The sequence below is a fragment of the Centruroides vittatus genome, unplaced genomic scaffold, assembly GCF_030686945.1.
Source record: "Centruroides vittatus isolate TY-2023 unplaced genomic scaffold, ASM3068694v2 scaffold_769, whole genome shotgun sequence".
NCBI lineage: Eukaryota > Metazoa > Arthropoda > Arachnida > Scorpiones > Buthidae > Centruroides > Centruroides vittatus.
The window spans coordinates 253,303-277,479 of NW_027122717.1; the positions used below are offsets into that span (position 1 = coordinate 253,303).

Below are 24,177 nucleotides of genomic sequence, written 5' to 3' on the forward strand. Positions count from 1 at the left end.
TGTAATAATTTAATGACACAAAATAGTTTATTTTGATGAATACTGTAGAGGAAACAATCTCAAGTCAGGGGTGATGAATCTTTTGGGTAAGCATGCCAAAACAAACAGATCTAATTTAAAAACCTGCATGTAATCAAACAATACAGCTGGATTCATATCAGGCTACAGTAAACAATTTGGACTATCTTGAGAGTGATTATTGTAGCTGTTGAACCTCAGATGTTGATCCACTCTAGTTGCAGAGTACTTGTCCAGGAACAATGTCCTTGCTCTCTCAACTGCCCATACTAGTAACTGCAGCCATGATAGCAACTTTCAATATAGTTGCAAAAAAAAAAAAAAAAGGCTTTGGTGACTTCTTCCAGTAGTAGTATGGACATTAGCAGAAGTGCATAGCTGGAAAAGGGAATTAACTCACTTCAAAGGTGGTATTATATAATCCTCTTTTCTTCCAATAAATAATTTTTTACAATCTGTGTCTCAAAACTTATTGACTGAAGGGAGTATATATGTATAATATATAACTGTAGTCTAATATGAATCTGGCTTAGGCATTTGATTACTAATGTTTATTGGGTTGATTGTATATGTAAACTAATGTATGCCAAAACTTTACAATTCAGATAACTATATTTAAAGAAATATAAAAACTTTAAATCTGTAAATTAAATTAAAATTAAATAAAATAAATTAAAAAAAAAAAATGCTGCTAGAAAACAATGATGATAAACAAAACTGGATATAAATTAATCCTGTACAATTTTGATGTCATAACTATCGCAGAGAACAATGTCATTTAATTAAATGACATTGTTTTTGAACTCTGAAATATTTTACAGTGAAAAAGTTATAATAATAAAATATTACAATTATTAATTATTACAAATCTACACAATAAAAAATAAATACAATCAAATAAAATATTCATGCTAGATGAATTCAAGTATGCCACTTTGAGCATACATGCCATAGATTCATAACCCCTGATTTTTATAAATGGCATTAATAAATTTATTTACAGGATATAGTTATTCAAATCTTTCTTAATGGAGCAAAAGAATAATTAATAAGAAAAACTTATTTGAAAATAAACTCTGTAGCTTTAACAAAAATAAACTTAAAAGTACAATCCATTGAGATTTTACAAGTTATAAAATATATTCGATAAAAATATAAATATTTTTCTAATGAAATACAGATTCATTTAAAACAAATATCTGATTTTACTTTACTTCTTCTGAATTTTAAAAATTATTTATTAATAAAAATGTGTATCATACACATTTGTTAAAATTATAGAATGCTATTTATTTTATATAAACTTATTTACTATTCTCTTTTAAATTTAAAGAGATGGACCAGAAATTTGCAATGAAGGAAATAATCCTTTTCTTTGCCTGAGCAATGATGAAATGGAATGTGCACATTTTAAATAATGTCAGTTGAATTATCATTTCAGTGAATGACTGCTTGAATTGTTAAATAATTTTGTTCAACAGAGTTCACATTTTGCATACCAGCAACTGAAGAATTAAAGTTATTTTGACTATGTGTGATCTCTTGTTCATCACTCCGATAAATGTCACTAGTTGGTAAATCAAGTTCTTCTATAAGGAAATGAACCTATATTCAATAACAATAATAAATTATAAATTTGATGAAAAAATTGAAGTGTTTTAATCTTATTTACTAAATTGTTTTACTTAGAAAATAAGTACATCATCTTTAAAAATACAGCCCAAAAACTATTACTAAATATAAAAATAGTAATAGAGTTTAGATGTTATTCTCTTGAATTATATTTCTTAACATATGTGAAAAATTTCTAACAAATTATTGGCAACAAAATTTTTAATGACATTCTTGATAGTTTAATGGGCTATTACTCTGCAAATACTATTTTTGATATTGGTTGAAGTTTGGTTGTAATGTGCTCCAAAAATGTGTATGATAGTCAAATGTCTGAAAGTTAAGCAATATAGTTACGTGTTATAAAGGGAATTCTGTTCCCAGAGAACTAAAATGATAGCTTATAAAATTGCTGAAGATAGGAAATGTTTTAATTTTTACAGTGAATATGCTACAATGCATAAAACATGAAGTCATGGATTAAACCAAACCTGGCCAACCCATGGCCCGTCACGTTAAATTGTATGGCCCGCCAAGCAATATTATATATCTATTAAAACTTTTGTTTCCCATTATGTGTATACTAAAACAATTAAATAAATGAAAATTTGCATGTGTCATTGTTACAATGCACAAGTGCAAGTATGAACTATTGGTATAACAATAAAATCTTATAAATTTTGTATTTGTTTTACTTTAGGCAAACATGTTTTTAAAAAATTGTGGCTCAACATAATGTTACATGTGATCAAAGTGGCCCATGAAACAATTTAGGTTGGCCAGGACTGGATTAAACAAAGTATACAATAAAAATTAAAATTTTCACAAATGATTTTGATGTTACCAAAATCAAAACTAGTAGAAAATGCCACCACACAAGAGCTTGAAACTCATATTTTTTTGGCTGAAAAATGTAAAGAAGTCCAAATTTGATATATGGAAAGCAAATTACAGATATCAAATTATCATACACAAAAGAGAGAGTTGTCTGAAAGTCAAACATTTGAAGGGTGAGAACCATCTAGTATTTTGTTAAATTAACAATGTTCTCTATTTTTTGTTAAAATACACTTGAAATCAACATGATTGAAATAACTCACTTCATCATTGAAAGTTTCTGGTGAACAATGTTCCTATGAGTTTATTTGCTTGTACAGGGAGTTTCAAAATAGCTTTACAACTTGACAGTAACATATTGGTGGACTGATGGAAGAAATACATAATTTAAAACATTGAAATGTAGTCAAACACTTTGAAGTTTCGTCCATAAATTTTTTTGATTCAATGCAATTTCCATTTGTTGTGTAGCAGATGTAGTTAATTTCTTCCCATACAGTGAAGCAGCTCTGATGTCACTTGAGCAACTGCAATAGTTATTTGAGTTTGGAGTTTGGCCACATATGCAGGTAAAGGTGGCATGTATACTTGATCTTTAACAAATCCCCTATAAGGAAAAAAATCTAAAAGTGTTAGATCTAGGAAATGAGGTAGCCATGCATTTGGTGCATCCTGACCAATCCACCCTCCTGACAATTGAATTGACACACACTCTAATAAAAATTTTGAATGCAAAAGTTTATGTAAATGAAAATTAATCTGCATAGCTAAATTTGTGCTTTTAAAAATACTGTGTATATCTTTTAAATAAATTTTTATTCTCCTACAAAGTTGTAGAAACAATTTTGAAAAACCCTGTATAATGTTCTTATAGAAGTTGTAGCAAGATATTCCTTATAGCATTATAGTTGTAAATCTATAAATTTATAAACAATAATTTTATGCATCTAACTTTATATAGAAGTATTGAAAATTGTCAGTAATAAACTTAAGTTTGAATATATAACTAATATAAAAGTATAAAAACTCATAAATTATCTTCAGTTCAAAAGATTTTTAAAACAAAGTAACTAATTTATTAGATTTCATTAAAAATTATATATTTTACAATTTAGAAGAATTAAAATTATATGAAGGTTTGAAATATCAGAAAAAAAAATTTATTTTGATACATGATACTAAACATATATCTAACTAATTATATAAAGTTATAAATTAATTAATTAAATTAATATTTTACATTTGTTATTTGTTTCAATGTAGAAAATAAAAAGTGAAAATTATGAAAATGAGCAGAGAGAAAAGTAGAAATCACATGATTATATTCTGTAGACATTTATGAGTCTTGTTAAAAAGTACAATATTGTAATCCATCTATAAAATTTTATAATAAATTATCTCAGATAATTACACAGATCATAGGATAACATAAGATACACATATATATTATACATACTTTAATGTCCTGCAACAAAAACTTTCAAGGAAATCAACAGGAACACAATACTTTATTTTAAACACAAATAAACAAAAAAGTTACATATAAAGCATTAAAAATAACTCTTTGGAATCAACATGATAAAATCAACAGTTAGTACCCCACTATTCAAGTAGACAACAGTTTGAAGATTCCAAAAACTGTATCACCCTTCATAAATTAAATTCTTTTTTACCATTTTTAAAATGCACAACTGAAATTAGATAAGAAAGTCATTCTCTTTACAAAATATATAATATAAATACACATGCATACACATACATATGCACACAGTTGTTGTTAATAAAAATTAAATATTAAAATCTTTTCAACATTTACGTTGAAAATTTTTTAAAAATATGTTGGAAAAGATAATTCAAAAAGATATTATTTGAACTTTATTGCTATTTTTATGTATTTTCAATTGTATTATTAAGATGATGTAATTATTTATATTTTAAAAAACTATTTATTTTAATCATTATAATTATGTTTTTATCGCCTATTAAATTTATCATTTTTATAAATGTTTTTATTGAAATATTTTATTCATAGCTAGAATTTATAATATATCTTATAATGCTAACAAAATAATTGCAAATTTATAAAATAATAACTATATTAAAGGTTTAATTGTTCATTAATGAAACATTGATTAAATTATTATAGACCTGTGGTGACAGAAGTGATATATGCCGTAGTTCCCGAACAAATGTTAGGAAGAAGAAATCAAATCCCATAACCAATATCCATTCTGTTGTTGTGCTTATTAGATGATATACAAATCCCTGAAAAAGATATAATTATAATAAATGGTAACATATTAAAAAATATTAATAATCATTAAATTTAATATTAAAATTTTATTTTATAAGTTCAATTAATATTAAGTTATTTTAATATTTTTAATGTTTGTTCTTATTTAAATTTAAACAATTTTAGTTATAAAAAAATATTCTTCAGAAATTATTATAAAAAAAGAAAAAAATTGGATACATTTTTCAAAGCTAAGCAACTCTTATGGCATTATTCTAAAGTAAATTCCATTATTATTTTTCATCAAAAATATAAATATCACATTAAAAAAGCAATAAAAACACCAAATGTTAAAAAATACAAAAACAATCTTTACAGAAAAAAGATCAAGAAATGTTAACATTAAATATCATATTATATATAGTTGAACCTCGAATGATGGCCAGTCTAAACAGTAGTCATTTTTTCAGGAATACTTTATGTTCCTGTCAATGGGTGATGTTCAATGATTTGGCTGTATATGAATATGAAATAATGTAAAAAAATGGCACAAAATTTTTATTATACAGTTTTCTTTATATAATTATCATCAAGTATCAATAAATAATCATAGCAGTCATTATATAATCCAACATACAACTAAAATATATATAATTGTTTGTTTTGATTGAAATATATATGTACAGTTGACTCCACATAAGTCAACACCCGGATAACTCGACACCGTAGGTTAATTACTCGTACGTACTTAATTACGTAGGTTAATAAAAAACTCGGTTTACTCGATATTGTTTAACTCGTCACCACTGGATAAATCAACATACTTTTCCGTTTCACACTTTTTAGACGTCTGATAAGTCAACTCCCCTCCTGAAAAAATGAGTTCACACCGTGCAAGCTGTGTGGTGTGAACTCATTTTTCAGGGGGAGTCGATTTATCAGAATTCTAAAAAGTGTGAAACAGAAAAAGTATGTTGATTTATCCAGTGGTGACGAGTTAAACGATGTCGAGTAAACCGAGTTTTTTAAGGTTAATAACATTAATGCCTATGTAAGTCAGCCGGGACCACAAAAACTGACTATATAACCGACGAGTGTCAAGTTATCCGGGTGTCAACTTATGCAGAGTCGACTGTATATGGGTCTGCAATATCTTTATTATATGAATTAGTTAGGAAAATCTAATAATTTAAAGAACAGAAAAAATTCTTAATTGATTTAGAATGAATTAAAAATTCTTTAACCACATTGTGTGAAAATTTACTCTAATAAAAAAATTGGTAATATACTACTTACTCCATCTTTTGGATACCATTTTGTTGGATCTTTACCATTAAAATGTTTCATAGCAATAACTCCTGTTACAATAGCTGTGTAAATAGTTATGTTCAGAAAAATAATTTTTCTTTTGTTGCTACATTTTTTCAAAATAATCATGTAATAAAAACAAATATAATAAATACAAAAAAAGGATACTTATGATAAAACATACTGATGACGTTAAAACCAATCCAAGTCTAACACGAGCTACTGCTAAAGAATTCAGAAGAGGATATGCATAATAAGACATTACGGTTTGAAGCCACATGTACACTATGCCAGATCCAAAAGCTATAAAGGTACCAATAAAATGTACTATTGACACAGAGGTTTCCTACAAAGAAAGAAATAATAAATAATTTAATTAAAATAGTTTTTAAAATCTCAAAAATTTAAAAAAGTTTACCTGGAAATTTGCAACCAAGGTCACTCCAAATGCACCTATCCATCCCATCCATAAACTCGCAAGATTGAACTTCAAAACTTTACTAGACTCTGCTGATAGATGATCACGATAGTATTGTTCTACTTGCTTAAATTTCACATAGGTGGTTGCCAATACTATTTAAATAATATTTTTCATATAATTACAATATTTATAAGGATTAACTTACTACTATGGTTATCCAACTGAACAAATGAATCAATGCATCTCTAACAATAGGTGAAGTTTAAACAATGCTAATGTTTTTTGACCCTATGGGTCTTGTCTTCAGGCAGACAGTTGAAAGTGGAATATCAGTGTCAAAAGAAAGGAAGATGGGATAGACTCCAATAGAGTAAACAATTGGGGATTGAAACTATAACAGCAGCACTTGATTCAAAAGACTAAGAAGATATTGGCAAGTATGGGAAAAGGAGTTCTTTGTCCCTCCTGTTTATACATGAGTTTATAATTGAGTAGTTATAAATTTTACACTTCTCTATGATGCTGACATAGAAAGGGCAAGAGAGAGTTCTTAAGACTTCACCTGCTGTTGAAGGTACATTGATTAATTCAGCTACAATATTTAACTCCTAAATTTTCAGTTTTAAATAATACACATTATATTGATTTATGATAAATAATTTAATAAAACTTTTAAATCTTATGTAATAATGATAATGTTTAAGAACAATTATGCCCAGTAAATATTAAATTTTGAATTGAACTAATATCAATGTTGTTAAATTACAGGAATATATCAAAAACAAAATAATCAAGCTAAGAAATTTGATAAATTTATTTTTAATATCTGAATGATTTATGTCAGAAACTGTGTGAATATTTACATGAAAAAGTTTTTCCACTTCTGAAATAAGTGATAGTCAATCCATTATATTTTACAATTTTAAAGTCTATGAAACCCTGAAGATGGAACACAGCAACACAGCTCCAAAAGAGCTTGATTTATATAATGTACTGATATGATGTGTTAAAGTACTGTATCTCCAAATACAGCAGTTTTGTTTGATGTTTAAAAATTTACAAAAAACAAGTTTAATTTTTAAAAAAACTTTAAAAATTAAACTTGTAAATTCAATTCATTTAAAATTTATTTTAATTTTAACCACTATTGAATATAATATTAGTATAATATTAATCATTATTTTCTTTAATACATATAAAAAACAAAATACAGAACTTACAAAAAAGTGCTACAATAGTTAGCAATTCTCCAAAAATACAACTCTCTGGGATGTAAGTTCCTGTATCACTGATATATGGAAACTCAATTTCAACATGATGAAGACAGATAGATATGAGGTATCTAAAAATTTATTAATTCAAGATAAATGTTATTTGAAAAATATTTAATATTTTTAGAGTATCTGACAAAATTTCTTAATACTTACGTGATCAGAAATGTTACAGGTATCAAAACAAACAATAATAAAGGTAGTAAATATACTTTTCTTAGCACCATGCTTCAACAAATTTTTTAACCTAGAATTAATTTATTTTATTTAAAAAATAAATTATTGCTGCTTTCTTAATGATATTACTTATAATTATAAATAAATGCTTTTATAGATAGAATAGAACTAAGATCATCTAAACTAATTGGAACTGAAGGTAGTTTGGATAACTGAACACCAAACCGTATAATGCTAAAAAATTTACATTAATGCATCATGTCAGGATAATAAAATAAAAATCATAAATGAGTACTACAGAGCCAAACTTTATCTTTATTGAAAGAAATAATCACGTATGTTCCTTTGAACAAAACAGATCGTTTCTACAAAATTAACAACACAACTGTCTATTGACATTATGGAAAAGGTTATTTATGCAAATAAATGAATTTTTTCCATACCATTTCTCCAACATAATACCACTTGAAGTGGTATTATGTTGGAGAAATGGTATGGAAAAATGGTATATTATGTTGGAGTATAAAAAGTCAAACTTAATCTAATGCAACACACACATCATTATCATAGGCAAAGACTACTAGGGCAGTCAAGAAAAGATCCTTCTTGATGCTGTATGTACACTCCTTAATCCACTTCGCTAGGCCTCTAGCTGTCACTCCTGCATACTCCAACGAGTGGCTTAGGTTATCGCTTCTGGCTAAAACAACTCCACTTTGTTTAAACGGTTGATGATGTCTAGTTTTGATTCTATTATCAGCCTGTTATGCTTTCTTTTAGATGACAATGTGAGCACTTTCAAAAACAACTCTCACAATGTCCACAAGAAATGTAAAAAAGCAGTGCACACCTCCTCAGCGACGGTTTTGTGGATACACTTCTATAATTTCCAAGAATGTTCTCATTGTCCTGCAAAAGATCTTTTCCGAAAGTGTCTCTGGTCAGTATGATATGCCTTTTATACAGTCAAACCTGTTTTTGTGCGGTCTTTTTCTGTGCGATTTTTATTTGTGCGATTTTTTTTGTGCAGGTATATGAAAATTTCAATCAAATTGGAACATAATTGACTCCTGTAAAATTTTTAAAAACTCTATTGGTTGTTTTCTATGACATCAGCAGGTTTTTTTCATTTTTTATTCAGTAAAATTTTTTTCTCATACGTTTATTTTGGTCCCCTCTTATTTTAATAGCATAAAAACCATAAATATTATGTTATATTTGAACAGATGCAGTAAGTTAGCTCCCCTCCAGCTTTAGACTGCAGGTGTGAAATTTCATGCCTTGTTAAATGAAATAACACTTCCTGCAGCTATATTTATCAAATAAAATCATTATTTAACGATTATTTTTAACTTTTTAATGTTAGATTGTATTTAAGTGGAAATAATTAATTAATATAAAAATTAAAATTCTTAGAGGATTTTTTTCCCCATTAGGTGTTGCAGAAAAAGGCCCAAGGAGTTAAAAAAGCAATTCCTAGTTATTTCGTACGGTTTCGAGTTATTTTCTACGTGAGACTTTTTTTATGCGGTCCCTATTCACCGCATAAAAAAAAATATTTTTTTAATTGTGTTGGGAAAACTATTTTTTATAGCCACTTGTGAAGTTTCGCGCGATTTTTTTTTAATGCATTTTCTTTTATGCGGTCCCTATCCCCCGCATAAAAACAGGTTTGACTGTATTTCTCATACTTTCTTTGTGCATTGTGCATGTCTGGTTTCTTCTAGAAACACCTAATGGTAAGATGGCTTTGTTTAGAATGTGGTACTGTACCTTAAGTAAAGAACCATAAGACTTCTTTGAGTGAGGGGAAAAAAAACAACAGTCCAATTTGGATAACTGAAGGTCTACTATTATTTTCAGTTTTTTAACTTGTTTAATTACAATAATTTTTACTTTACAATATTTCAAAAAAATTATTTCTTGAAGTACAAAATAAATATTTTATTAGATTGCAAGGCACTTTCCTAGTTTGACATTATCAACATATATAATTTAAATATCTAAAAGGTAGTTAATTGTTAAAATCCAAAACTTCTTTACCAACTGTTTGAGATAAAACTAGATCTCCCCTTAACATGAGAACAAAAAAAATAATAGATTATTGTTCAGAATGTGTAAAAAATACTGTAACATAGATAAAACTACTAATTACCATTCATATAGCCCACTAGCAGACCCGGTCACGCATTGCTGTGGCTCAAAATGTGTCTATTATAGATGTATAACACTTCCCCCGCAGGAGAATTTCAAAAAATCCTTTCTTAGTGTACATTCTCTTGACATACCCTATTAAAATGCAATCAAAAATGCAAAAAACTGCATCTAAAATAGTATAATAGAAACTGAGTTCTTCACAGTAAGCCTTAATCCTGTCCTTCTACCTGCAGGGGAGAATTTTAACATCTATATTACATAAAATCACTCTGGTATTCAAATGCAACGTTGTGTCAAAATTTCAAAGCAATTAGTGAAGAACTTTTGGAGATTTGAGATTAGGAACAAACGAACATTTACATTTTTATTTATATAGATTGTACATTAAAAAAAATAATTTTGTTACAGAATTTTAAAAAATTGATTGTAGAACAACATTAACAACAGTGATAAAGATATTGCTAAAATATATAAAAAATAATTATCCAAATATTTATTATATTGGGTTGTTCAGAAAGTAATTTCGTTTTTTTATTACTAGAGGAATTAGATGTATTTTTAACAACCAATATCATTTTAAACCACATTTTCATTATATACTTCGACAGCTGACATTTTAAGGCTTATTTGCAAAAAATTTTGTTTGATTCTGTACAATTGTTTTTTTTCGGTGTCTCATCAAATTTGGAAATCGAAAGCATCATTTTCGGCATATGTTGCTTTTTTATAACTAAAAAACCAAAATGCTGTTCAAACAAGAAAAAAATTGTGGGACATGTTTGGAGATGTGTTGAAAGACAGTGCCAAAACTGGTTTACAAAATTGCATTCTGGCAATTTTAATATCGAAGATACACCACCATTTGGCCATTTGAAGCCAATGAAAACAAAATAAAGGTACTGATTGAAGCAATTTGCCGTATAACAACATGTGAAATCACTAAGAGATTAAATCTGTTAAATTGAACCATTTATTACTACTTAAAACGAATTGGTTTCATTTCAATGCTTGATATATGGGTTCCACATGTTATTAAAGAGAGATGCTCTCTATGGTGGGATTTTAAAGAAATTTGTTTTTGAGCTTTTACCAGACAATTTAACAATTGATTCGAAAGTGTACTGCCATCGAGTAAACAAATTGAGTGATATCATCAAACAGAAAAGGCCAGAATTGATCAACAAACAAAGTGTAGTGTTTTACCATGATAATGCTAAATTTCACAGAAGTTTGGTAACTCGTCAGAAACTATTATAGCTTAGATGGGATGTGTTATCACACCAACCATATTCACCAGATCGGGCACACTCAGATTATTACTTGTTCCGGTCTATACAATTTTTTTTTAACTGTAAGACATTTACTTGAAATGACAATGTCAAAAATCACTTGGATCAGTTTTTTGTAAACAATGATCAAAATTTTTATGAATGTGAAATCATGCCACTACCAGAAACAATGACAACAGGTATTTGACCAAAATGGTCAATATATAATTCAATAAAATATTTATTTATTATAAGAATATTGCATTTATTTTTCTATGGAAAAAACAAAATTACTTTCCAAACAACCCAATATAAATGGAAAAAAGAAATATGAAGAAAATAGATTTTCGGTTAAAGATAAAAAAATACAAGACAGATCTTACAGTTTTCCATACATAAGAGGTCTTGTTGAAAAGCAAAAAAATAAAATGAAGCAGGTAGGCATCAACGTAGTTCCTTAATTAACTAATAAACTAAATATTACAGGAGTAAAAAAGAAAAAATTAAGTGAAGAAGAAAAATTATACAAGATGAGCATAATATATGAATTAAAATGTGATTGTAATAGGCATATATATTGGAGAAATAAGAAGACAGTTAAAAATACAAATAAAAGAACACATAACAGCTTTAAAACTTAAATATCAATGGTCAGAATGGATATTACATCAAAAAAATAAATAAATAACTAAATATCTCCAAATGCAAGATATAAAAAAAAAAATTAAAAAACATTTTATTGTAACAGAAAAAAATTGCAAGAAAAAATGTAAATGTGATAAATTCAAACACAGGTGTAATAGTTTCTCTGGAGTGGCATATAATTCTAGATGATGATGATAAATAAACGAGAAATTGTTGGAAGGTTAAAGATCTGTAATTAGTACAGTATGATGTATATTATATGATGTTATATTGATATAAAAATTTTAGTGTTTTTGTGGCTGTCAAAAAGCTGAAATATGTGATAATGATGTGGATTATTGAATCAAAATGTCTTCATCACAATAAAGACATTGAAGAGAAGAAAATTGGCTTTTATTTTGATTATTCTTTTATGTCTCTTTTAACATAATTTTATCTTGGATAAACAATTGGTAAAGAAGTTTTGGATTTTAATAATTACCTTCCTGTTAGATATTTACATAATAACTGACATTAATGTTTTAAAAATACTTCAAAGTTATACCTTATTACTTTTTAGTGATTTAATATATAAATAAAAATGTAAATGTTTGTTTGTTCAAAATCTTAAATCTCTGAAAGTTCTTAACCAATTGCTTTGAAATTTTGACAGAACATTGCATTCGAATAGGCACATGTTTTTATATACTTACTATTATATTATAGATGTTGAAATTCGCCCTGCAGGGGAGAGGGACAGGATTAAGGCTTACTGTAAAGAACTCTGCTTCTATTATATAATTTTAGATGCAGTTTTTTGCGTTTTTGATTGTGTTTTAATAGGGTACGTCAAGAGAATGTACAGTAAGAATAGATTTTTTGAAATTCCCTCCCGTGGGGGAGAGGTTGTTAACACTTCCCCTGCAGGGAAGTATTAAGAGAAAGAGACATGTGAGATTTACAGGTGCAGATGCAGTTTTTTTTGCATTTTTGTGGGAAATCAAACATACTTTTAGATCCATCTAAAAATTCTCTAATTAGTCTGAAAACAGGGGGGACCTAATTCTTGCATTTTGTGAAAACAAGTAAGATTGACTATAATGTAATGATCTTAATTTTCACTATCGTTACTTTTTGTCCAAACAATGTTAGGCTTTTATCTGTTAATTTAAAATAAAAAAATAGACTGCTAAATTCAGATTGTCTAATTCAGTTTACATGACAATAGTGTTGACTAGGGTTTGATCATAATTAGCTTATTTCATATTGATAATTTAAACACCTATCAATAGTGTTGCCACCTTTACAAAATTGCTGACCCGGACGGCAGGTCAGGTTTGTTCGAACAGTAGTTCCTGACGCATGCGCAATGTCATTTTACAATGAGAAGAATAATATGCATGCCAGTTCTAAATCAGTTACAGTTAGGGACTAGGGACTTGCATAGGAGTAACATATGTAACCTAAATTAAGAAAGAAAGAACAGATAATTTAGCTCCATAGAAGACGTGTATGGATGTATACAAGCAAGAAAAAAATAAAAGGTTGCGAGGCAAGTTGCTTGTCACACGTAGGCATAAACAGAGTAACATGGTGGAATGGCAGATGAGTTTCAGTGAGTGTGAGGTCTTTTGCTGTTCAAATGGTGTAACTTTATAAAAATATTTGCAAAAACTTTGTTTCATCGTAATTTCACAATTTCTAAAAAATTTCTGGACAAAATTAATAGTTCACCTGGACAGTGAGTCAGTGGCGTGCCATGACATTTGATGACAGGGAAGCTGTGTTTCTGAAAGAAGCTGACTTCCAGGGGCAATCAGTTAATTGTGCGTCAGTGATGGCCTAGGGTCCATTAGTACGTGCGTGGTGGTGAAAGGACGTACCTGACAAAAACCGACAAAAAAGAAACATACACTGGACGACAAAAAAAATAACGCACCATGAAGGACTTGTTGGATTTGAATAAAAATTGGTATGTTGCATCATCATAGCTAGATATGTAAATGATTAGCTTTTGGGATCAGGTTCTTGTGTTGTATCGCCGCCAGAGGGTAGAAAAGTGCTTCCTCTGTCTGGTATAAAGGTGCACGCTGTGACGACTTGTGCATATGTCCTGCGCTTGTGTTGATGGTTGTGACTTTGTTGAGTGACAGACATGCCTCTATGACACATTCGACAGCCTTACACTCAGTTAAGTGAGTTTGAGAGAGGTCGCATCATTGGATTGAGAGGAAGAGAATGGTCATATCGCCGGATTGGCTGCCATCTGAACCATTCTGATGGAAATGTTAGGATGTGTTATGAGCAGTGGGGATGTAGGGGAATGCATGAATGGCAAACAGGCTCCGGACGCTATCGACAGACCACCAGGTGGGAGGATCATCTCATTGTACGTCAAGCACGGATAGCGCCTACAGCTTCGTCGTCTACCATTCATGCAGCAGTGGCACCTGCGTTACAAAACCGTGTATCCAGCTGCACCATTTCCAGGCGCTTAGTAGAAGGCGGATTGGTCTCCCGATGGCCAGTATGTGTTCTACCATTAACAGCCACTTACCAATGCCTCCATCTGCAGTGCTGTCGTGCACGACAATCATGGACAGCTACCGACTGGCAGCATATTGTCTTCAGCGACGAATCCTGCTTTTGTTTGGGGGCTCACGATGGCTGTGTGAGGGTATGGTGGCCCGCTGGTCAAGGCGTCAACCCAGCCTATACTGTGGAGCGGCACACGGGCCCAACCCCTGGTGTTATGGTGTGGGGAGCCGTAACATACGACAGTAGGACACCTCTAGTTGTCATGCGTACTACCCTCACAGCCCAACGATATGTGCAATACAACCTCCGGCCACATGTGTTGCCCCTCATGGCAGGGCTTCCGACAGGCATATTCCAGCAGAATAATGCCCAGCCACACGCTGCAGCGGTCTCCCAAGCATGCCTACATAACATTGCCACACTTCCTTGGCCTGCACGGTCTCCAGATTTATCATTAATCGAACATGTGTGGGACTACCTGGGACGCCAGCTGTGACAGCCGCGGGATCTGACACATCTTGAGTCCCAGTTGCATCACGTGTGGACAGATATGCCACAGAACATTATATGGAACCTTTATGCCTCCATGCCGAGGCGTATCACAGCTTATATCCGCACTAGAGGCGGCACAACGGGATATTAGTGCCTGCACTGTATTGAACATTACTGCACAATAAGTATGTTTTTGCTTTATGGTTGCAATCATATACCTGTCTAGCTATGACAATGTCACATACCAATTTTTGTTCAAATCCAACAAGTCCTTCCTGGTGCGTTATTTTTTTTGTCGTCCAGTGTAAAATAAACATATACTATGTACAAAATAGCTTGCTTTAGGACAATCAGCCGTTCAGACACCCTAAGCGTCGATGTGGTTCTTTGATGGTCAATCGAAGGTAGTCCCGGGACAGTGGCTTTGACAAGTCTGTAGAGCATGGGGAGACTTCCTCTGTTGGTGTTGGGGACACGGTCTAAGTCCGAAGTGGCACGGGTTACAGGTTGGCACAATAGACGAGAAACTGTTTTTTTTTTCCGCGTTGACACATGGCGTTTTTGTTATTCGGAACGTTAACCAAGTACCAGGTGTCCTCGATTGTCGGAGATTATATCAATCTCCGTCCTTTCTTTCATCCATTTTGATTGGTCGTTCTCCCTCAATCACGCTTCCCGAGTGGTTGGTCCCTCTTTACTAAACGTAAAGAGACTTACCTGGAGAGTGAGAAAAGTCAAAATCGAAGACAAATTCGATCTTCCACCGATCATAGGATGACTTCCTTCCGCAATTTATGGTTTCTGCCTGGCAGTTTGATATAAACAATGGGTGTCCGACTATAAACGACTTTTACCTATGTTTTTTTAAACTAATAAATTTTTCTCTAAATTAACCGTTTTTTCGCGTCTTTCGTGACGGGTCAGACCTGTCCGGTACATGACATTTCCATAAAAGTTTTAAACAAATACTGGAAATGACAAAAATAAACAATTTATGTATTTTAGTTATAAAATACAATTAATACATACATAATACAAATTGATATGATACAAACAATAATAAAAAAAAACTTTTTTAAAATTTTTTACAAACTAACTCTATTGACGATTTTTTTCCGCAAAGTCGTTAATTACTTTATCATAAAAGTCACTGGTCGTTGACTCCATCAATGTATTTGAAAGCTTTTTCTATCGAAAGCAACGCTAGCAACGACAATTTTTCCTCCAACTGAGTGAGTATTCCTGGCCAATGTATGAATTTGCTTCGCAGTCGAAAAACTGCGCTCAGCAGACCCACTGGTAGATGGTACCGTAAAAATTAATGATATTAAATCATATAATTCTTTTAGTATGTCTTTGTTTGGATCGTCATTAATTATAATACTTTTTATGTCTAAGAGTTACTAGTCAATATAGTCCAGACACAAATATAAATATTGCGATTCACTACGTAATTTAGATAAATCAAAAAATTTCCCATAAAATTTACTTAATATAAAGAATTAAAACATGCTTGGAAAAATTGTTTTTCATAATATTAAAATTATTAACATCTAAAAGTGATAAAAATTCTAAAGATTTTATGTCTGAAAATCTGTCAATATAATTACAGTTTAATTAAAAGAAAATTATAATTAAATATAACTTGGCACTTTATACGTACTCTTTACTTTTTAAATCTTAAACAATTCACTTAGTCAGATAGCTCCCTACCCAGTGGCTAGGGATAGCTACTGGGTAGGAAGTTTCCACCAGCTAAACCGGGTGAGGTTGGTGCTCTGTAAAGCGCATGCGCCAATGCCCTCTGGCTGCTTTACACCATTCAGTTATTCTCGCTGTGGAAGCTGTCTCGTAAGCGCTTCCATTCCGTCACTGATATTCGAATATACAATAGCAATCTTACCGTTTTTTTCACATGTAGTTTAGAAATTTGTAATAAGATACATAATGCAGTTATAATAAAATATTAATTTTAATTAATTCAAAGTACGTTAAAATATGAAAATTTATATTTTAGAAAATACAAGGGAAGTTCATTGGAAGGTGGAAGCGGCGCTTCCACCGCTTCCAATGACGGCACGCCACTGCAGTGAGTCAATTCCCGGACTGTCTGGGTGAAAACCGGACAGGTGGTAACACTACCTATCAACATCTGAAGAAATTGGAAAAAAATTTTTAATTAAAATTTAATTTAAATTTCTTTAAAAATTTCAACATAGTACGGATTAATATAAACAAAAATAATTATTAGAGGACCAAGTTCAGATTACATTTCATATAAGGACATTCCATACCATAGACATTTTTAAAGCCAACCAAAAACTATTTTATATTAATCATAGGGATGGTACCTTACCTATGGCCATAGAAATCCTTATATGAAATGTAACCTGGACTTGGTCCTCTAATAAATATTTTTGTTTATATTAATTTTTATTTTTACTTGTATTAATTATAATTATTAATTTTAACTTTTTCTGTGAGTGTGTGTTCTCTTTAGAAACATTTTCCATTGAATTCAATATGCTTATGCTTGTTTTTTTAAAATGGTGTACTTCATTGAGGAAGGCCTATGATATTAGGTCGAAAACATTATGATTTATTAAATATACTGCTAGAGTTACAAGGTGCACTGTTTCTTTTGTTTATTTCTCCAGTTAGATCTTACTTAATAAACATATTTTAAGTCATGAGAAAAGCTGGAAATAACAATATTGAAAATATTAGTTTCCTGAAAAAATTAACATCCAGAAACCTCAAACTCTTCATTCAATATTAATTTAAATCAGTATGAATTTTGAAATTAGCTATGTAAGGAACTGAGTCCAAGCGGTATTTTTATTTTATTTTATTTTTTTGGGTCTTATGTTTAGTTAGGACGAAGGTTCCCCACCACTCTCTTAGTAACCAAAAAAGAAGATAATAAACCAACTCATGAAAGAACGAGCACCATAGGAAAAATCACGCGCACTTGCGCTGCCCAGCGGAAATAAACAGTCCACACAAAAAAATGGAGGGGGAATCCCCACACTCACTAGAAAAAAAAAAAACTTACTAAACAGTCATAAAACATCCCAGAAAATTGTTCTAAATGCTTTGTAAATGGTTTGTAAGATTTTGTCGGAGAATTGAAGCTGCCAGAAAGAAATTTGATGTTAGACAATTAAGTATGTAAATAAGGGGAGTAACCTAGCTGAATTGTGACGTCACCTCACAACATAAAACCAGCTCACTATCCGAAGACGAACGAGGTGATTTCCTGATTGAGGTGTACTACTGAGTGAAAGATTCGAGGCGAAGTCCCGATTGAGAATTAGGCGATCTAAGGTGTTTAAAGAGGAATTCGATTTGACGATAGCGAAAGGATTGAGGAAACAGGTTCCTAGTATAGTGAGGTGACGGATAGACGTTTAGTTTGTAAGAGATATTGTTCATAGTTCTTAAGTATTTGATTTGTCAAATTTTCAAAGGGGAATTAAGATTAAGTTAAGCTAAGTAGCTGAGTTTTATTGTCGGGTTGACTTGTTGATTTTCGTTAATAAATTTTGTTTTGGATTATAGACATTTGTACGTAGTTAAATTCGATTTACTAATTAAATATATTTGAAACTTTTTCTTTGACTTGATATTTGTCGTTATTCTTACTAATTTTTTCAGTGCACGCGTAAAAGCCCAGGCCTGGCAAACTAATCTCAAATCTGCGTAAAGTATCTGTTAGGTTAACGGAAGTTTTACCGGCCACAGTTAGTGTTGGTTTCCTGAGATACTAAAAATAGTACTTTACAGCTACACAATATAGAATATGATTTAAGGGCAGAACAGATCCAAAAAATTTTAGCATAACACAAAAATTGTATTTCTTGTATTTCTATAAACATTATGATACAATCTAAAAGTTTTTATATCACTTGAAATAACTGTTTCCAAGCAGACAATACTGTGTTTACTTGTGAATAGCATCTTCCACATGTGTGGTAACAACCAATCAGATCAATGTTCCATGTTTTAAATTTTCAAATTTTATTCTATTTTGTTTATTTTGATGTAATCTGATGATAGTTGCTGAAAGCAATTGAAAATGTTTGTTTTGATTAAATTATTTAGTTTGTTGCTGGATTTTTGGTTACTTAGTGAATCAATCAACATTATGACACCTTTCTCCAGTTTGACACCTCAGGTAGTTGCCTCTCCACCTCATCTATAGGCATGGCCTTAATTAAGATCACAACTAAAGTTAGGTTGACAGACCAAATAATCTACAAAGCAATAACAACAGAGTTTCAATCTTTTCCTTATTGTTTCAGTTTTTCCTATCATCTAATAAATGATTAATTCTTACCTAATATAATAGAATAGTAGTTTAAGTTCAATAATAGCCAAGAGATCGCATGTTTAATCAGTCTCCATTAATTTGCCTATGATGTTAAAAATCAGCATGGTTCATTACGTAATGTTTATCATTAAACAGCTATAGATAAAAACATGAGCAATAGCTCTTATTAATTTATGTATTTATTTTAAACTATATGATAATGTTGAAGCTTATCACATCTATCAGTCCTCACTTTTTGATCATTTTTAATTTATATGACCAAGTTAAAAATAATTAAAAATGACAACTAAAGAATTTTAAAATATTTTTCAAATATTTAAAATAACGACATAAATTTTAATTATCTTTTTTGCAATTTATTAAATATATGTTTTGAAAAATTGATACTCATCAGTTATCACATTCTAATAATAATATCACCACATCGTTACTGTGCATGATTAGCTCAAACCAGGGCTGTGGTGTTGAAGTCAAACATATTTGTTACTAGAAGAGTTGGACTTGGTAGAAATGGACCAACTCAGATTCCTGTTTTCTTTTTTTTATGTACTTTATATTAAATTCCTAATAAACACATTAACTTTCTATCTTGCATTATAAGAGCCTCCTGTAATACAAGATCTTAAAGACACCAACCACTGCCAAATTATCGGGCTAGAAAACGGCTATATCAATATTAATAATTAAAGATAATTTGGAACTAGAGTTAGGCGTTAGGCTTAACATGTCGTTACCAGTTCACTATGACATGTCCGAGGAAGCTGATAGAAAATTTTCTGAGGATACACTTTGATGAGTTGAGCACAATGCCAACATCACCGAAATGCTGGAATACTATCTCCAGGTGCTGTATATATAGTTCAGGTGAGTTGGAAGGCATCATGTAAATAGGGGATGCAGAAATCTAAGCCTCTCACCATTTGGTGAATAAAATGCTGAAAGGTTTGTGTTGCATTACATTGGAAACTCCATTTTTGTGTCCTTTGGATTATGAAACACAGCACGTATCAAACAAGCTGGAGGAGGTAGTAACTGCAGTCTTTGGGATGTCATCCATGTGCACAGGAATATTATCAGATTCCTGTGCAAACGGACGATTGGTGCCTGTTGTTAAGTCAAGGGCAAAAAAAAAAAAGAATTCTTTTTACCATGCAATATTTGTACATACTCTTGAATGTGAGGTAATGGGTACCTGTCAGGAATGCTGCTGGCATTGAGTTGACAATAGTCACTGCCAGGGCACCAATTGTTGTTGGGTTTTTTAATAGAATAAAAGGGTCTCGCCCAGCTGCTTTTATATAGCTTGCAAATTCCCAGTTGCACCATGCAGGCACCTAGGATAGGCAAAGACAGGATGCCCAATACTTTGGATGTAGTGGACTATGTCATGTTTGGGAGGCATTGGATTCACATCTTCACTCCTTATTAGTCCAAGTTACTAGCGGTTTACCATATTACCACACAAATTATACAATGGCCAGGAAAAAAATAAAATTTTTGTTTTTTATCATATTGAATACTTATTTCAAAACTTATAGATGAAACTAAATTTATAGTTCTATTTGTTGATATAAACTCTAATATTAGTGATTAAACAAACATCTTAATTTTTAATTAAAACAACAAAAAGTTGACCAAAACTATAATATAAAATAACAATTACAGTATATTATTAATAATTAAATAAAAAATAATTTGAAAACCAGTAAGGTATAGGCCTATTATTGCATGTTATTGCAGAATTGGCATCTGATGTCATCTGTTAAATCATATAATATAAAATAATAAAAATAAATTGATAGTCAATTTTTTGTTAAATTTGTTATCATGTAAGTAAATCGATTTTAACATTATACTTATTAATATGATTTTAGTATATTTTTCAGCATTTGGGTATATTTGGGTTTATACTCAATATTTGAACCAAATACTTTGAACTATTCAGCCAAATAATCTTATTTTAGTTGAGGAGAAGGAAAGAGAAAAAAGGGAAAAAATAAAACACAAATAAAATGAAAAGATCATTTGAAAACTCAGATATTTAAAAATATTATTTATTCAAGAAACCTTGGTTTGATTCCAATTGCTATAACGTGAAGTTACTAAAACAGCAAAATCTAAAATAATTCAGGAAATATTCAAATAATCAAACTATTATTAATTATAAAAAGTTAAAAAAACCTACATTAATTTACTTGAAGCTAAGAAAAAAGTTATTTTATTAATTTCGAAACTATTTTAAGTAATGACAGAAAATATAATTCTTTTGGTTAACAATTCACAAATTCTGTTTCAATAGTAACTCCAACAGTAATTTTCCCAGCAATTGATTTTGATATATGGTTAAAACTTTTATGAGTGCTTTCCTAAAATTTCACCAACCAGTCATCTTTAGTTTCAGGTCAGTCAATAACAAATATCTAGATTCAAATTTTACACTAGAGGAATTAGATAATTTAATTAACAAGATGCATATTAATTAATCATTGGGTAGTGATCACATTCTTACTAAATTTATCTTACGTAACACATATTTTCTACAGAATCAATTTAGTAAACTTCTCAAATTATTAATCCATCCATAAGAGTCAAATTACTTAACCTATTCAACTCAATGTATGACACACTTTCTTATCCAGTTTCATGGAATTGTGTTTGGCTTTATATGATATTAAAAAGGAGATAAATCTTCTCCCAAAATTAATCACCAATAACCCTTGTTTACAACTATAAGAATATGTTTTACAGCAATTTTACCTAAGAATTTCAACAATAGTCTAAAGAAAGGGTTTATATTCTAAATTTCAGTATGTATATGTAAGAAATAGAGGCACAAAATTGGTGATTTTTCATACCTTTCATAGATATCAAAAAAGCTTTTGATATACTATACATACTATTATCAGTTTAAAATATGAAGTCTAAAGGAGCTGGAGAAAAACTTTTCTCTACAATGCTTAAGCTATTCTCAGAATACAATATCAATATCATCCAGGGGACTATCATATCTCTCTCATTTTATATTATCACAAGGAATTCATGATGATCTGCATGCCCCTACTTAGTCAATACCACTTTGCTATAAATTAAATAACTTTATCAAAATTCCAAAGATGATATTGAAATTGTTAACAGAATTTTTCATAATGTTTTATTTGCAGATCTTGTCATTATGGTGCAAACAAGCATTTCTCTGCAAAGGAAACTCAAACACCTTAATTTATATCTCAAATCATTGCACTTAACATTAAACCCAAAAAAACAAAAATAATTATTTTCCGAAATAACAAAATTTCAGAAAAAGAAACCAAGTTATACCTTGATAATGTCTCTCTTCAAATAGTAAAGGAGACTGACTATTTTGGAGTGACTTTTAATTGAAATGACAGCTATAGGCCATATTCTTCTAAACTGAATAGTAAAGGTAACAAGTGATAATTTGTTATAGTTGTGCTCAGCTCTAAAAATTTCAAATATCCCCTTGTGTATAAAATTATATAATTCATTAATAAACTCAATGATTTACTATGCAGGTTCTGTTTGGGAATCAGACTATCTGTTTGATCTGAAGAATTTTCCAAGTTTATTTTCTTTGCAGATTATTCCAGTTAGAAAGAACTATATCTGGATACACTATTCATCACAAGACTTTTGTATTTGAATATTTTCATTCTTCCTAAAACAAATATTAAGTATTTTATTATCAGTTGAAATTTATGAAAATAGTTTTTTACAACAAGAAATAATAGCAAAGCAGAAGATTAAATACCAATCAATTATGGCAAACAAAATTCAATAAAATACTGCTATCATTTGTTGTAATTTCTCTTTTATTCGAAAATAATATATATAATTGGAAACACTGTTATATGTTGTTGCTTGACTCAGCAATATCAAAATCTATAACTAAAGATCAAGATAATCTATGTCAATCTACTTACCATCTAAAAATAATGAATATACCTTCATCTCAACCATACATAAAGAAATCTATAGGAATCAATATAAAAGATTAATCACTCAACTGTGATTAAACAAAAGTTCATTATTTATTGGAAATATATACAGTAACCTTTTAATTACAAATTGCTATTGATGTAATTCTAGTAATTTTTTGATAATCTACATATTACAGATTGTAAAAAACTCAGAAGTGTGAGAATCATTTAAAATATCACATATTTACAAAGCACAACGCATGATTTTAGAGAAACTGAAACAAGCTATCAAAGATAGAATTATATAATCTATATAATTATGTTATTAAAATTATTAAAGAAAAATTATAACCAAAAAATTTCGAACAAAATTTAAGGACTTGTTAGAATCTAACTAATAAAAAAAATGTTGGAATCGGGGACTAGTATTTGTGCAAATAAATTGTTTACATTAATATTTGTAATTGCCTTGTCCCTGGGCAACAGGGCATTTTCCATTTTGCTAATAAAGATCTTTATTTTTATTATTATAAAAAATATTATTTTTTTCCTTTTCAAAACAAATACAACTTTAATAAATGATCTCATGCAAACGTTATTTATTAATAATCACAATTCAAGTGTGATAAATTGTAATGAAGGAATAGTAGGGGTTGAGTTACACACAACAGTGACCTGCCGGCATAGTGACCGTTTGGTACAGTAATATCAATAAATATCACACATAGCCAATCAGAGTTTCATCTACAACACTTGTATGATTGACAGAATACAGATCACATGTCATAGATTAAACAGTGACGTGCTGTCTGATTGACAGCACGTCACTGTTGTGTGTAACTTGATCCTAATGCTTCTGCATTCATAGGAAGTAAGCCATTTTGTTGGTCATCTTAAATTCTTTCAGCTTCACTGAACATATTGTATATAGTGAATATACAGTAGAGCATC

The 24,177-nt window shown here is 30.1% G+C and overlaps 1 protein-coding gene across 3 annotated transcripts in view; it reads right to left on the minus strand.

Annotated features, from left to right (window-relative positions):
• Nucleotides 1–951: 951 nt before the first annotated feature.
• Nucleotides 952–24,177, minus strand: part of LOC136989942 (DNA damage-regulated autophagy modulator protein 1-like) — a 28,787-nt gene continuing 5,561 nt past the window's right edge. Inside the window, exons 2-9 of one of the 3 annotated variants that reach the window (XM_067288250.1) lie at nucleotides 23,230–23,278; nucleotides 7,856–7,946; nucleotides 7,649–7,770; nucleotides 6,426–6,580; nucleotides 6,176–6,353; nucleotides 5,996–6,069; nucleotides 4,615–4,731; nucleotides 953–1,623 (exon numbers count right to left, since the gene is read on the minus strand). In XM_067288250.1, the coding sequence (XP_067144351.1) occupies nucleotides 1,456–1,623; nucleotides 4,615–4,731; nucleotides 5,996–6,069; nucleotides 6,176–6,353; nucleotides 6,426–6,580; nucleotides 7,649–7,770; nucleotides 7,856–7,926 (885 nt within the window). In that variant the 5' untranslated portion in view covers nucleotides 7,927–7,946; nucleotides 23,230–23,278 and the 3' untranslated portion in view covers nucleotides 953–1,455. Of the gene's footprint in view, nucleotides 1,624–4,614; nucleotides 4,732–5,995; nucleotides 6,070–6,175; nucleotides 6,354–6,425; nucleotides 6,581–7,648; nucleotides 7,771–7,855; nucleotides 7,947–23,229; nucleotides 23,279–24,177 lie in introns of all 3 variants that reach the window. The other 2 variants (XM_067288252.1, XM_067288251.1) reach the window with 2 other exon arrangements.